At 40.4% G+C, this 13,569-nt stretch overlaps 1 protein-coding gene across 2 annotated transcripts in view; it reads right to left on the bottom strand.

Annotated features, from left to right (window-relative positions):
- The window catches only part of RESF1 (retroelement silencing factor 1), a 38,253-nt gene that overhangs the window by 1,615 nt on the left and 23,069 nt on the right, over positions 1–13,569 (bottom strand). For both annotated transcript variants that reach the window (XM_074826243.1, XM_074826241.1), the window contains exons 3-5: positions 9,058–9,141; positions 2,329–7,743; positions 969–1,043 (exon numbers count right to left, since the gene is read on the bottom strand). In XM_074826243.1, coding sequence (XP_074682344.1) covers positions 969–1,043; positions 2,329–7,702 — 5,449 coding nt within the window. In that variant the 5' untranslated portion in view covers positions 7,703–7,743; positions 9,058–9,141. The remainder of the gene's footprint in view (positions 1–968; positions 1,044–2,328; positions 7,744–9,057; positions 9,142–13,569) is intronic.

Genomic DNA, 13,569 nt, shown 5'->3' with positions numbered 1-13,569 from the left:
AAGAGATATTTCTAAAGAATATTAAGAAAGGTGTGAATGAAAATGTGCATTTGTGAAAGAGAAGAAACATGAGGAAGGGCTAAAAGAATGTCAGACACCAATAGCCAAGGACACATTCAATGGCACTAAGAGATGTAAACACTGCAAAATGTGTTGTTTGCATCAAGACCTCAACACAAATAACTTGTCAGCAGAGGACTTGCACCCTGATAAGAAGAGGATGGCAAGGTTACAGTATGCTGAATGTACCATCTTGCTTCCTGACAAGTAGGAAAACAAGACTATAGCTAGAAAGACACCTAAAGCAAAGAAACAAAGACAGCGAGGAGCAACCTCATCCAAGATTTACAAAGGATGGAACAACCAAGATCCTGAGATGAAATATGCCACTGTTCTGACTGTTGACTCCTAAAGGGTACAAAAGACCATCCAAAAAGTAATTTGCCAATCAAGAGAAACAAGGAAGATGTAGTAGTGGCACCGTTCTTCCTCTGTGTGTCACACAAGTAATCCTGCCAGACTACTGGGACATACAGGTCCCGATACTTGTGAGCATGGGTTTACGTACGGACAGCATCAACTTACTGTGAAAGCCAAATAAATTTAAAACATCAATTTCTGGTTTTATAGTCTCACACTAGATTTTGTTACGTCACTTCCTACATTTTGAAGTGGGAAAGAGCTAGCTTGGTCTTTACCTACAGTTTAAAACTGTACTTGAATCTCATCACCAGTGCTATCCCTGATTCAACTGCACACATGTATGCAGGCAAATTCCAACAATGTATTTTTATGGCAATAAAAATCTCCACAAATCTTTGAAGCTTGTATGTCTACTCTACAGTATCCACTTCAGCAGCAGAGCTAGTAAAGAATAAGTTAGAATACTTTATTAAGATTTGCTACCGTAAAGGAACAGTTAAAACCAAGCAAAGAATATTTAACTTATATTTCTAAAGTCATTTCACCTGTATAGATCTCTTCCAGCTTTTTTTGCTTCACTGGATCACATTTTAACCAATCTTCTTTCTTACTCTTGACACCTAAAGAGAAAATGTAAAAAAAATGTTTTTGAGTTTCCTAACACATACACTAGCACATGCAAAAGGAAATTTCCTTTAGGTGTGAAAATGACTGCAAGGGCTGGTATGTACAACTTAAGATTTGGTTTTATTTAAAATCAAATACAGCATTTGACACAAATACGCTTCACAAAGCGCCACGTAAAATGTCAAAAGATTGGGGACAGGGAAGAAGAGGAGGAAAAAGGCAGCTTAAAGCAACGATGGCAAAGGTTATGGAGACCATGTGCAGTGTATGTCTGGCCCAAGCCCTCTCTTCCTCAATGCTGCAGAAGATATCTCTCCCTCCGCTGTCTACCCAGCCAGATTTACACACAACCGGGTGAGCACTGCATACAAATCAGATCACCTTTGCTAACTACATCAAGGGAATCTGCTTTCTATGAACAAGCCAAGCTATCTTCTGCAGGTAGGTTAGAAAGCCTTCTTGCAAAGTTACTTGAAACTGCCATTGTTACCGAAAATCCAGAATAAAGAACTTATCAACACCAATTTGATGCAGATAAGAAGACACTTCTTTATTGACGGCCGGGCGCGCAGGGGAGTATTCTCACCAACAGCGCGCCAAGCACTAAAATCACTCATCTTATATAGAACTTTTCATATACAATTTCCAAGGACACAGTTTCATACACAAACACAGTTTCCTTGGCAAGTACTTGTAAGCTGTTACGGTTGTTTCCCCAAGTTTCTATTAATCCTAGACTTTGACAACTACTTGTATTCTCCTGGTCCTATATATATATATTATAAATCAACTTACAGATCAGTTTGTATTTGGTTACCTAGGTTCCAAACGTTTCTACTAAATGATTATGACCAATCTCTTCGGCCTTGGTATGGGACTGTATAGGTGACTCTAAAGCAGCAATCGGTTGCCAACACAAACCACAACAAACAAAAATTTTACTAAATATTTCTTATGATTTTATATTTCTATTAAATCAAACACAATTTCTTCTATTTATTGGTAAATCGATAACACCATGATCTAAACTACTCTAACTTTATTCTGTAAAACTTAAGGAAAAAGAATAAAACAGAAAGTTGAAGGCAAAGTCTCATATTCTTTTTCAGCTTAACCCACAGCTACAATCTGTCAGAAAGCTAAGTTATTTCAATCTCCAGCTTCTACAGTTCCATCTTTTCACTGTCTGTAGTTGTGTGTAACGTGAATTTAGAAAGTACATACTTTTTACTTGCAAATTAATTTACTTACAAATTAATAATCAAGATAGCATCATACCTGCCACAATGACTTTCTCTCTTTCCAGGGAATTCTTTGCACCTAAGCTTTCTTCATCAGTGGTTGGATTTCTGAACAGTATCTCTGGACACAGCTTAAATTCAAGTACATCCAGTTTGCATGATTTCTCAGACTCTGAGACAGGAGCATCTCTTTTCGCATCTGGGCTGTTTTGTGATGCTGTGGACTTCATATGCCAGATGGGTCTGACAGGCGATGTCTCTAATTTTGTCAGATATATGCGTTCCTGTGTCGTACGCTTAAATGCAACTCTGTTCAGGTAGTGTTTTTTCGGTTCCTTTTGAATATGCAATTTTAATCTGTTATTTCTTCTATTTAAGTATAGCAGGTTTTTATCAGGAAACATTTTCTCAGAGCACTTGTCTTTGTGTTGACCATCGAGACGTCTCTCTTTGTTAGAAAAGTAGTTTTTAGAGATGTTAGAAGATCGAGCCCTTCTTCTCTGTAGTTTAAGCACAGAGTGATCTGCTAATGAACTCTTTGGTTTCCAGCTATTTTCTCCATTCAATTTTTTACCTCTGTCAGTATTTATCATGCAATTATGTGAAAGCTCCTTGGAATTCTTTGCTTCAGATTGTTTCAGTCTTTCCTCTTCCACCTTTGTTTTCTTAAGATCTCTCTTCCCAATCATATTTTCCCTCCTCTTTCGTTTGTATGACTGCTCCTGTGAAGGATGAACTTTCATAGATTTATGCTGAGAATATTTGGAGTTTCTTGACTTTAAGTCTACAGTGCCAAAATTTGGGAACTTTACAGCATCAGCACAATAACTCTTCAGCTTTTTATCTTTTGTTTCCACTGACAATTGGGCTTTCTCTTTTACGTTAATTCCTACATCTTGCCCAAGTATCTCCTTTTGTTTCCTCCAGTCCTGTTCTTCAGCTGCGTTCTCTTCACAGGTTTTATTTTTTTGTCCTTGATTGACTTCAGCATGCTTAATTTCAACAGTTTCTGACTTTGCAAATTTGTGAACATCTGTTCTGGATTTCACGGCCAAACCTGGTTTGGTTTTATCTTTTGAAAGGGGGCCCTCTTTGAAAACTCTCTTTTTAGATGACTTCGTCATGTTGTCTGCATCTGTATGACCAGGTTCCTCTGACAACTCTTCTGAGCCTGTCTGATGTTCTTTTTTGACAGAATGAAATTCTCTGCCTAACAGCTGGGTTCCTCTGTCGATTTGCAGCTCTTCCTTCCAGCTGTTCCTTTTAGATTTATCAATATCCTGGTTTTCAGAGGAATTAAGTGGTCCAATTTTTTCCTGTTGTGTTGTAAGCACTTTGTTTTCATTATTCACTTTTAACCTAGCTTTTTTGTTCATTACAGACATGTATGCGCAAGTATCTTCTTTATTTTTACTAACACTGTTTGGGATTTTTTCAGAAATTGGCAGGTTTCCCACTGCACAGCTCTTCATTATGGCATCAGATTTACTGCTGTTTTCTTGTCTCTCTGCAGAGCCAGTATTTTCATTTTTTGCAAGTTGATCATCATTTTTCTCTGAATCAGACGTTGCAAAACTATAGGGGCACTGTGGCATTTTGTGTGTTACAGACAGACAATTATTTATTTTTATTTTCCTGGGCTTGGAGTTTTTTCGTCGTGTTCTTTTCTTCTCACATAGTCTCTGACTGAGCTGAATACTGCCTTCAAGGTTCCTCTCAGCTGAAATTGAAGCCTTTCCTGGCTCTTGATCTGTTACTCTCTTGCTGTCACTAGAGGAATACCGGTTGTGTTCAGGAAACAGTTCCTGCATCTGATCAGAGCTTAACACTGCAATTTTTATCTGATCTACTGGGTCCTTCAAATGAGAATTCTTGCCACAAATTTGAGTCTCTTTCTGAGGTTGATTCTCCATCTGCTCAGCCACAGAATCATTTCGTACTGGTTCTTTTATTAGCATATCAGCACCTTCAATGCCATATGGAAACTCTTTCACTAGTTCAGACAGCTGATTGTTTAGACATTTAATAGGTTCTGATCCCAAAAGATTCATCCTTTTTTTTGTGTTATTTTTACTGGACATGAGGTTTTGTTTACTGTTGCCTCTTGGAACAGTGAATGCATTTGATTTAGCAGTTACACAGATTGAGAAATCTAATGAATTTTGAGGTAACTGCTGGTTTGTACTAGCAACAATTTCCAAGTTATTTTTAGGATGCTTAAAAGATGCATTGAATGACATTTTTTGTACTGAGGTAGAAATTGTTTTAAGAGGACTGCCACTGCTTATTTTCTCCAAATGTCTAGTTGTGACACCATCCCAAATCTTACCTGCTTTACTCATGCAGCTTGATGATTTTTCCATCTTATGCAGCAGGTTCTCTCTTTGGGGAGTGTTATTGCTCAGCTCATTTTTATGCAAGTCCAGATGTTGTTCCTTTTGCCTTGGGTCAGATGCATTTCCTTCTGATGAGGTACCATTTAATGCATGTGTCTCAGGGACTGACCTGAAGATACTTGCTATTTGTGGATTATAAAATGTATCACCTTCAACAAGAGAACATACACTAGAAATATAAAACATCTGTTCTTCCAACACAGCTGTGGATGTATCTCCTGTCTCTAACGCAGCTTGCTTGTCTTTATGGTTTCTTATACCTTCTTGAAAGATTTGACTAGAAGAATTTATGCCCAATTCAGGAACAGAAGGCTTGTTTTCTAATCCAAGCTGCAGATTTTCTTTGGTATCTTGTGCAGATTGACTAACTTTCCTTTGTTTTGTGTCACATGAACCATTTGTGCTCACATTGTTTTTCACTATTCCATTTCCATCAGCTGATTTGGTCTGTTGCAAACATGAATCCACTTTCTGTACCAGAACACAATCACTGGGTGACGACCGAACAGTTTCTGTTGTTCCTTTATCAGTATTTACCACACTTAAACCATTTTTCCCCTCCTCTTGCAAGCTACATGTGCTTCCCGAGTCAATCACTGGAGAGTTTTTACCTACAGATGCTGGACATTTGTCTGCCTGCTCACTCTGTGTTCTCTGTTCAGAAAGTACTAAAGGAGAGACAACTGCAACTTGGAGTTCAAAACTTTTTATCAAACTGCAAGTCAACGTATCAAGTTTTTGTGCTACAGAAGCAGTTACTGGCAAAATTGCTTCATCTGCACTAACCAGAACATTATTTTGTTCTCTATTTTTTGTGGTTTGGCTGCAAGGTGAAATCTGATTCGCTGTGGGGCTTTCATTTGCCTGGCTGTTTTGCACACTTACAGATTCCGATGGATGCTTTCTCCACAAGCCAAGGCATGCAGTTAGCTCTTCCACAGAGTAACTACAATTGCTCTGTTTAAAAGATGTATTTTCAGTAAATGGCGGTTTTTTCTGCGGTACATCATTCTGCAATTTAGCTTCACTAGATTCAGTTGTTTCTGATACAGGAGAGTTTCTGTGAACCATAAATGCCTGCTCACCTTTCAAATTTTCTACATTCTTCTCACTAGTGTCTTTTAGTAAGCTTTCACCTGAGACAGATGTATCCGTCAGCGGTTTTTCACTACATAGGAGACTAGTCAGTATTTTATCAGCAGTAGCACCAGCTGTCTTCTCTTTCAATACATTTGTGCTGCTCAATACAAACCGTAAAAATGATGAGTTCTCGGGGTAAGTCTGCACATTTTTTGATGCAATTCTGGTAGAGCTATCCACTTGACTAAAACATGAAGCATCGTTCAAGGATGTCGCAGTTGTTTGAGAAGAGGCCACAGCATATGCATCCCTTTGTTCCAGGACAGGAGTGATCTCAGGATTATTTAACTGAGCTGGGAGTTTGCTCTGAGAGGGAACAGGAGCAGAGCTTGTTGAAAGACTTCCCTGCTCCACCTGAGGGTTGCTTTGAGTCACCTCTAATCCTCTGTTATCAGCACTAGCTATGTTTTTGTCATTTCTTTCTTCAGGTGAAGAGTTAAGTATTGGACACTCTGTCTTCGCTGTTTCAGATGGGGAAGGTGGTACGTTTTGGTTGGGCACCGATGGAAGACAATTAGCAAGAGTAGCTTGATAACTTGAAGGAAGTGGGGGAGTACTTTTGTCATGTTCTGAAGCTGCTAAGAGTTTTCTTCTATAATGATGCAACCTTTCAAGCAGGACACATTTTTTTTTAATAGCGAGCAGCTTTTGAGCTTCCCAAGCTAATCTGTCCTTTGTAAGTGTTCTTCCATCTGCTGCTGCTGTAGGAATTTGAGAATTAACAGGCCTATCCATCAAACTATTACTCTGGCTTTCTTGAACTGAAGCAGGATCATTCAGTGGCTTTGAAGCAGCCACCGAAGAAACAGTTTCCATTTCTTGCACAACATCATATAGCTGTTTGGAAATGTCAGGGGATGGCACAGACATTTGATTAAAAGGCTGATTTGCTGTCACATTTCCACTTGAATTACAGACATTCCGAACTGATTGACTGCCTTCTCCAGATTGCCATTTCTGACAGTGTTGCTGAACACTGTTAAAACCAGAAGGAGTTTTTGGATCAGATGGGCTCCTCTGTTGACTATGGGTGCGTCCATTAGGCACGTTTTGAACTGCCTGTGGTACACCTATTGAAGACTGTGCTGCAGCTCTTGAATCACAGTTGGCAGGCAGCAAAGACGGTGCAAAACATCCACTACAAGCTTCTGATCCCATCTGATTTGGTCGATATTGTAGCAGCTGTACATTTGATTCAGTATTTTGATTCAGTGAGTGTAAAAGTTTAAACTGAGTGTTGGGATGATATATTTGGTTTTGGACATGTTGCTCAGATGTACCAAGAGACATAGAATTAGTCTGGGAATAAATGTTACTTTGATATAACATTGTAGTTCTCGCAGAATTATGATGCGGCATTTGTGGCTGCGCAGTGTAACCATTTGGGATGACATACTGAGGTTCCTGAAGTACATTCCTCATATTATTTCCAGTGTTCATTTGAGAAGACAGGGGAGGTAACCTTCTAAGGGAATAATTGTAGGCATTAGAGTTTGTCCAAGAAGTCTGAGTCATCTCTGCCCGCAAACGTGACGGCTGATTGGGAGGTTTTGGAGCTATTGGTACATAGGATGGTGGACGTCGATCAACTGCGTATTTTGAGATAAAAAAATCATTACCAGCTACAGATGCTCCTGGTAAGGCCTGATCTGAAGTTTTGAATCCTTCGGCATTTACATGAGGGAAGGTAACATTGCTAGTTGGCACATACACCATTTGGTTACTCCCAGCATAAGTGCATGCATTTTTTGAGGAATAGGCATTTGTCCGAGGAAAATCACGTGCATTAGAAAGCAACTGAGAGTAACACGCTTCTTCACTTTGCAGATTGTTCTCTGCGTCAACATTCTGGAATGGTCTTACATTCCAGTCCATCTTTTCTTGACTCCTTTTTCTTCAGTCAAAAAAACAAAACGCTAAAAAAAAAAATAATAATCAAACCTTAATCTTTTGATCAAAATGTTTTTGACTTTCCAAGAAGTGATTTAGAATGCATTATAAACAGAATCACTGAACATAAATTGCTGGGTAGAAGAGCAACTCCATCGGCACATCCCATGGACATCAAAGTTGTCAATGTTAAGTTCCATAAATTATTAAGGTACAAAAAGAGCAGCAACTAACAATTCTATTGACTGTCTAATGAATAACAAAACCCTCACATTATTCTGGTAATTCTATCATTGTTCGTTTTTTCAATTTAACAATAGGTTGCTATATTTACCTTCTCATCCCAAAACAATGGAAAAAATCCAGTGCATTTGTATAACACGATACAATAAGCAATGCTTAAGAGCTGAGCATAAGAAGCACCTACAGAATATAATACAGGTCAGAATTTTCAGACAAGAAGACTCAACTTCATAGATACCTTCAAATACAACAAAAGAAAGGAGAAAATTAATTTGGGTTCAGTAAAAATCTCTCATAATAATGTGGCCCACTTGTTTTTATTTCACATGTCATTTGCTCTTCCCTGATACTGTGGGCAGTTACTAACTTTTGAGAAACACAAGTCTATGACTCTAGTTAACAGCACATGTAGCTACAAGCAAACCACTCCTAATTCTTTTTGGTAGTGTTAACTTACTCAGCTGGCTGAAGGCATGAAGCATGGAGATGACCTCTGCTATTGCAGTAAGTACACCTCCAGGAGGTGACAAAGTCACAAATCTCTAACTCTGGATGTGTTATATTCCAGAATTTACACTGATTACCAACAAGGCCAACTGGGTAAGCATGTTACTTCTGAAAGTTAGAGACAACATCTTCAAAGCCAAACACTACTTCAGTCTTCAAAAATGGAAAAGAACAAAAAACCCATGACAACCTACAAGCAAGAATGCTGTTTGTATCTTGGTAAGTTCCTCTCAGTAAGACCACCTAGGGCAGAACAAACACCTCTCTTTTTGTGGGGGTTAGACAATCTCTCAAGAACATATTTCAGGTCATTTCTCCCAAGATGACTTTCTTTCATGGGCTCTTCTAGATTTTAAGACTCTCCTGATTTCAAACTTAGGAATTAGAAGCATCACTCAGATCTAGCCTGTAAAAGCTACAAAGTTATAATTTTCCAGGTGTTATTATCAAGATTCAAAGATGGCTCTCTCTTCCTTCCCTCTCTCTTTTACTTTCTCTGCTCTCAAAGGACACCAATAACAAAACAGGTAAACAAAGTCACACATGAAATTTGTAAAAAACATCAACAACAGTATTAAGGCAATACTTACAGTGATGCAGGAATCTTAGATGAGGAAACAGGCTTTGCATCCAAGCTACAGATTTCAGACTGGTAATGTTACGCTGGTTATTTCCTGAAAAATAATCAGGGGATAAAATAATCATGTCTATGAATTCGATAACTGCTGAAGAAATTTAAGACATTCATACGTTTCAGAAACATGATTGAGATATGTAAACAGGACTAAGATGCCAACTAGCAGTAATTGTAAAATCCTTGCTAAACAGTGGGGAAGCTTTGACTACATGCAACACACAACTAAGCCAAGAGTAAAACCCAATTCTTGTCACTGCCAAGACCATAAAAATGAGTACAATCTTAGTTCATCATCATTATTAGCTGGATTAAGAAAAGTAAGTTTGCAACTGTGATCACTGTTGTGGTTTGAGCCCAGAGGGCAACTGAGCACCATGCAGCTGCTTGCTCACTGCTTTCCCCTCAGGAATGGGAAGGCAAAAATACAATAAAAGCCTCGGAGAGCGGGATAAGGACAGGGAGGGATGACTCACCCATTATGGTCATGGGCAAAAGACAGACTCGTTAGGGGAAAAAAAAAAAAAAAAAACAAAACACCAATTTAATTCAAATGCCACCACCAATGACACTTAACAGTGTAGGACAGTGAGAAGTACAACCACATCTTAAAAACACCTTCCCCCACCCCTCCCTTCTTCCAGGGCTCAGCTTTGCTCCCAATTTCTCTACCTCCTCTCGTCCACCAGCACAGGGGGGCAGGGGATGGGGGTTGCAGTCAGCTCATCACCCGTTGTCTCTGTTGCTCCTTCCTCCTCAGGGGGAGGACTCCATGCACTGTTGCCCTGCTCCAGCATGGGGTCCTCCACGAACTTTCCCTGACATGAGTCCTTCCCATGGGCAGCAGCTCCTCCTGAACTGCACCAGTGTGGTTCCCTCCCACGCACTGCAATTCTCCCAGCGCCAAACTACACCAATGGGGGCTTACCACAGAGTCCCACCCTTCTTCAGGTGCAGCCACCTGTTCCAGCCTGGGGTCATTCACGGGCTGCATGTGGGCATCTGCTCCACCGTGGACCTCCATGGGTGACGGGGCACAGCCTTCCCTCTCACCATGGGCTGCAAGGGAATCTCTGCGCCAGTGCACCTCCCCCCCTCTCCTTTCTTCCACTGACCTCAGTATTTGTAGAGGTGTCTTCCTCACAACATCTCCTCCCAACTCCTCCTCCCAGGTTCCCCTTAAATACATTACTGAAGAGGCACAGCCACCATCACTAATTGGCTTGGCATTGGCCAGTGGCAGGTCTGACTTGGAGCGGGGGGAACTTCAAGAAGCTTCTCACAGGGGGCCACCACTGTAGCCCCCTCCCCCGCTACCAAAAACCCCCGCCACACACACAAACCCAACACAATCACAACCTTAAAATTTTTTATAACTTTAATACAAGAAAACATGGTACTTTAGAAAGTGGTATTTGGCAGAAAGCACTTGTCTTAGGAAGAACCATTCAGTATCAGTACTGAGAAGTTCAGTATCAGTACAAGGCTTTGAAAGACAAAGAGAAGACTATTTCTCATACATACCCGCTTCACTTCTTCAAATACTACTTTCTCACCCTGACTGCAAGCCTCAGAAATCATCATTAACTACTACATAGGCAACTGCCAATTCTTCATTGACAGTGCACAGAAAGGGAATGGAGATACATCCCCACTGAATGCAGGAGTAAGTAACAATATAGCTCTTCAACAAATCTATCATGCAACTAAAATGCCTACACCTAGACTTCTCTATCAGATCATTTTAGGCATGTCTCTGGCCTCTATCTTATGTAATGTCCCTGAATCACTGTGGAGACACCTCACATTCACCTCACAGAGACATCGGAGGAGAATTTGGGCCATCTATATGAAGACCAGACAGTCAGTTTCTATGATTCACCAGGGAACACAGACAACCAGTTCAAATGTAGTAAGCAAATGCAGAAGGCAACAAGTTGGTAAAATTAACGGGTATAAAAAGATAGCTCACCAGCTGTGGGCTAAGACCAACAGCAGAGGACCACAACACTGAAGATCCCCACCACCTGAATAATCAACAGTTATGGAAGCAAACATCCTTCTCCAGAACATGTCAACACACAAGGATAGCTGTTGCTGGAGCCGCCACGCCATGAGCATGGTCTCTTAAAGGCCAATACAAGGATCTTGTGAACCATTACAGGCTTGAAAAACTTATTCTGGGGTTTCTCCTGTCATATCCCATTCCCAAGCAAATGCAAGCAGGGAGACAATAATTCCCTCCTCCCTTAGAGCAGCACGGTTCACTAACCACTAATAGTCAGGTGAGTCATACAGAGGAAATCAAAAACAAATTTTTAATAGTCTCTTTCTTTATCCAATGTCCTTTAACAATTTAATAACAATACATATCAAAAATACATAATGATATAAAAATTAATTATAAAGAAGAGGAGGGGAGAGAGAGAGAGGGAGGGAGAGAGGGAGCACAGGTTAAAGAAAGATAATGTGGCCTGTCCAATGATCAGGGTGGTAAACAGCAGGGGGTCTCAAGCCAGCTGAAGGGAATTCCAAAGAATGACTTCTGTCCCCTGCCTTATATCCTACATTACTGCATAGTCACAGCACATGTAGCCTTATGATAAGTTTCTTCAGTTTACCTACTTGCATTATCATAATACATGTAAATTATAGATAAGGGAGGGCTGGCTGACATCATATAGCACAATGACAGGGGAAAGGAAACTCCAGTGGTTCAACACTTTTAGTACTGTAATTTTTAGGGACCTATCAAGTCTAGCTTTTGCTCACAATTTGTTATGGTATAGCTTAATATAGATGATAGTTCCCAACTTGTTAATAGTACAAAGCTATCGTAAAATTGTAAAGTGTGCATTCTGTGTGTGTGTGCTGAAGACTAGTTTATCTGGATGGCATCTGTCCAAAATTGACCAAGTCAAACGGGAAGATGGTCATCAACCACCAGCTGGTGGTGTTAAAGAGCAGTACAATCATGACCTGAATTAAACAATAAACAGAGAAGTTCAAAGACACTTTTGAAACAAAAAAGGATTCAATAGAAGTACAAAAGCAGCACGAATTTTTTAGCAAGAGGAAAACACCTTGGAGTGTAAACAGCAGTAGTCAAGACCTGCGTGACACTGCCCAAAGTCATCCTGCCAACATCACAACCTCTACCTCTGCCAAACAGAGCATCCTCTCCATCAGATGCTGTAAGAAGCCCAGCCTGTATGCAGCTAGGGGACTGACAGTGCAGGGTGCAACAAGTAGGGACTCACCCCTCAGCTGTTTGCATGCAAACTCATGGGATGCCTTCTCATCAGCATGGGGATCAGCAGGTTATAGGGAACAGTTGTCACGTTAAAGGGTAAAGTAATCTGGCAGAAAATAAACCCCCTTGCGTTCCAGATTATCCTCAGATGTCAGAGTGGCTGGGGGCAGGTAGGTTTAGATTCTGAGTGATATCCAGTTTGTCACTATTAGTCCAGTCACATTCAACTTATTGAACTATCACAATTACGGATGCACTAACAGCACACTGCACTTCCAGCTTAGTCACGCTCCATGGACTCACACGGCCAGACTTAAGAGAATTTGGTGGCACCCAATGAGAAACTTGTGCAGCTTATTAAAGCAACAGAAGTACAGGTTCTTATGGATTGTTGGTGATAAATATACTGTCTGCAAAAGCACATGCAAATACTGAGATTATAAATAATACAGCATCTGAAATTTAAAAACTTCTCTCTATATATATAGATTTCCAAGTTTTTCAAGCAAGTATTCAGGATAGTCCGGATCCTACCCAAAGGTGTCCCTGGTGGGGGGGAAAGAGAGGTTCAGCCCATCAACTAATCCCAGGAGTAAGAGGCAGTTATCTTCCCTGACTTGTTCACAATGGTATCTTACCCCAACATTCCCTCTTTCTCAGGCCATTTTTATGCAATTTTTTATCTTCAGGGTGGAACTTGAGTGATTCTAGTCATACATACCTTTAATATGACTCGTGTAAGAAACTCTCACTTCACTTTTAAAGTTATAGATTAACAAAAATTCAGGGTGCAAGCTCAGTGAGGGGTAGTTACACTTTGGAGGTGGGTAGCCTTTGGGATGGAGGTGTGTTTTGGTATTATAATGAGACTACAAAGAGCAAAGTTCACACAAAGGACAGCATTTTGTCAGAATATGACAGACTACTGGCCCAGCATGGCAAATATGCAGCTTATTAGTACCATGGTACCATGAAGTTCCCATCTCTGCCATGATTCACAGAGCCTGGCCACGGAGCCTTCACTCCGCTGCACCCTCCATGCTATTTTGCAGGCAGCGTAGTCCAGGGAACCACTGTAGAATAGATTCCTTGCATACCAATTGCACTCCACCCTGGAAGCTTCTTTGATGTTATACCTTTCCTTAACGTATGAACAATGCTGTGCCTTTAATATGGGTTTGATTTCTAAATCACCTCCAGTAATTATTCCACAAC

The sequence above is a fragment of the Strix aluco genome, chromosome 5 (assembly GCF_031877795.1).
Source record: "Strix aluco isolate bStrAlu1 chromosome 5, bStrAlu1.hap1, whole genome shotgun sequence".
In the NCBI taxonomy this organism is placed as follows: Eukaryota; Metazoa; Chordata; class Aves; order Strigiformes; family Strigidae; genus Strix; species Strix aluco.
Note: the sequence above shows the minus strand (reverse complement) of the source record. Positions and strands in the feature narration are given on the sequence as shown.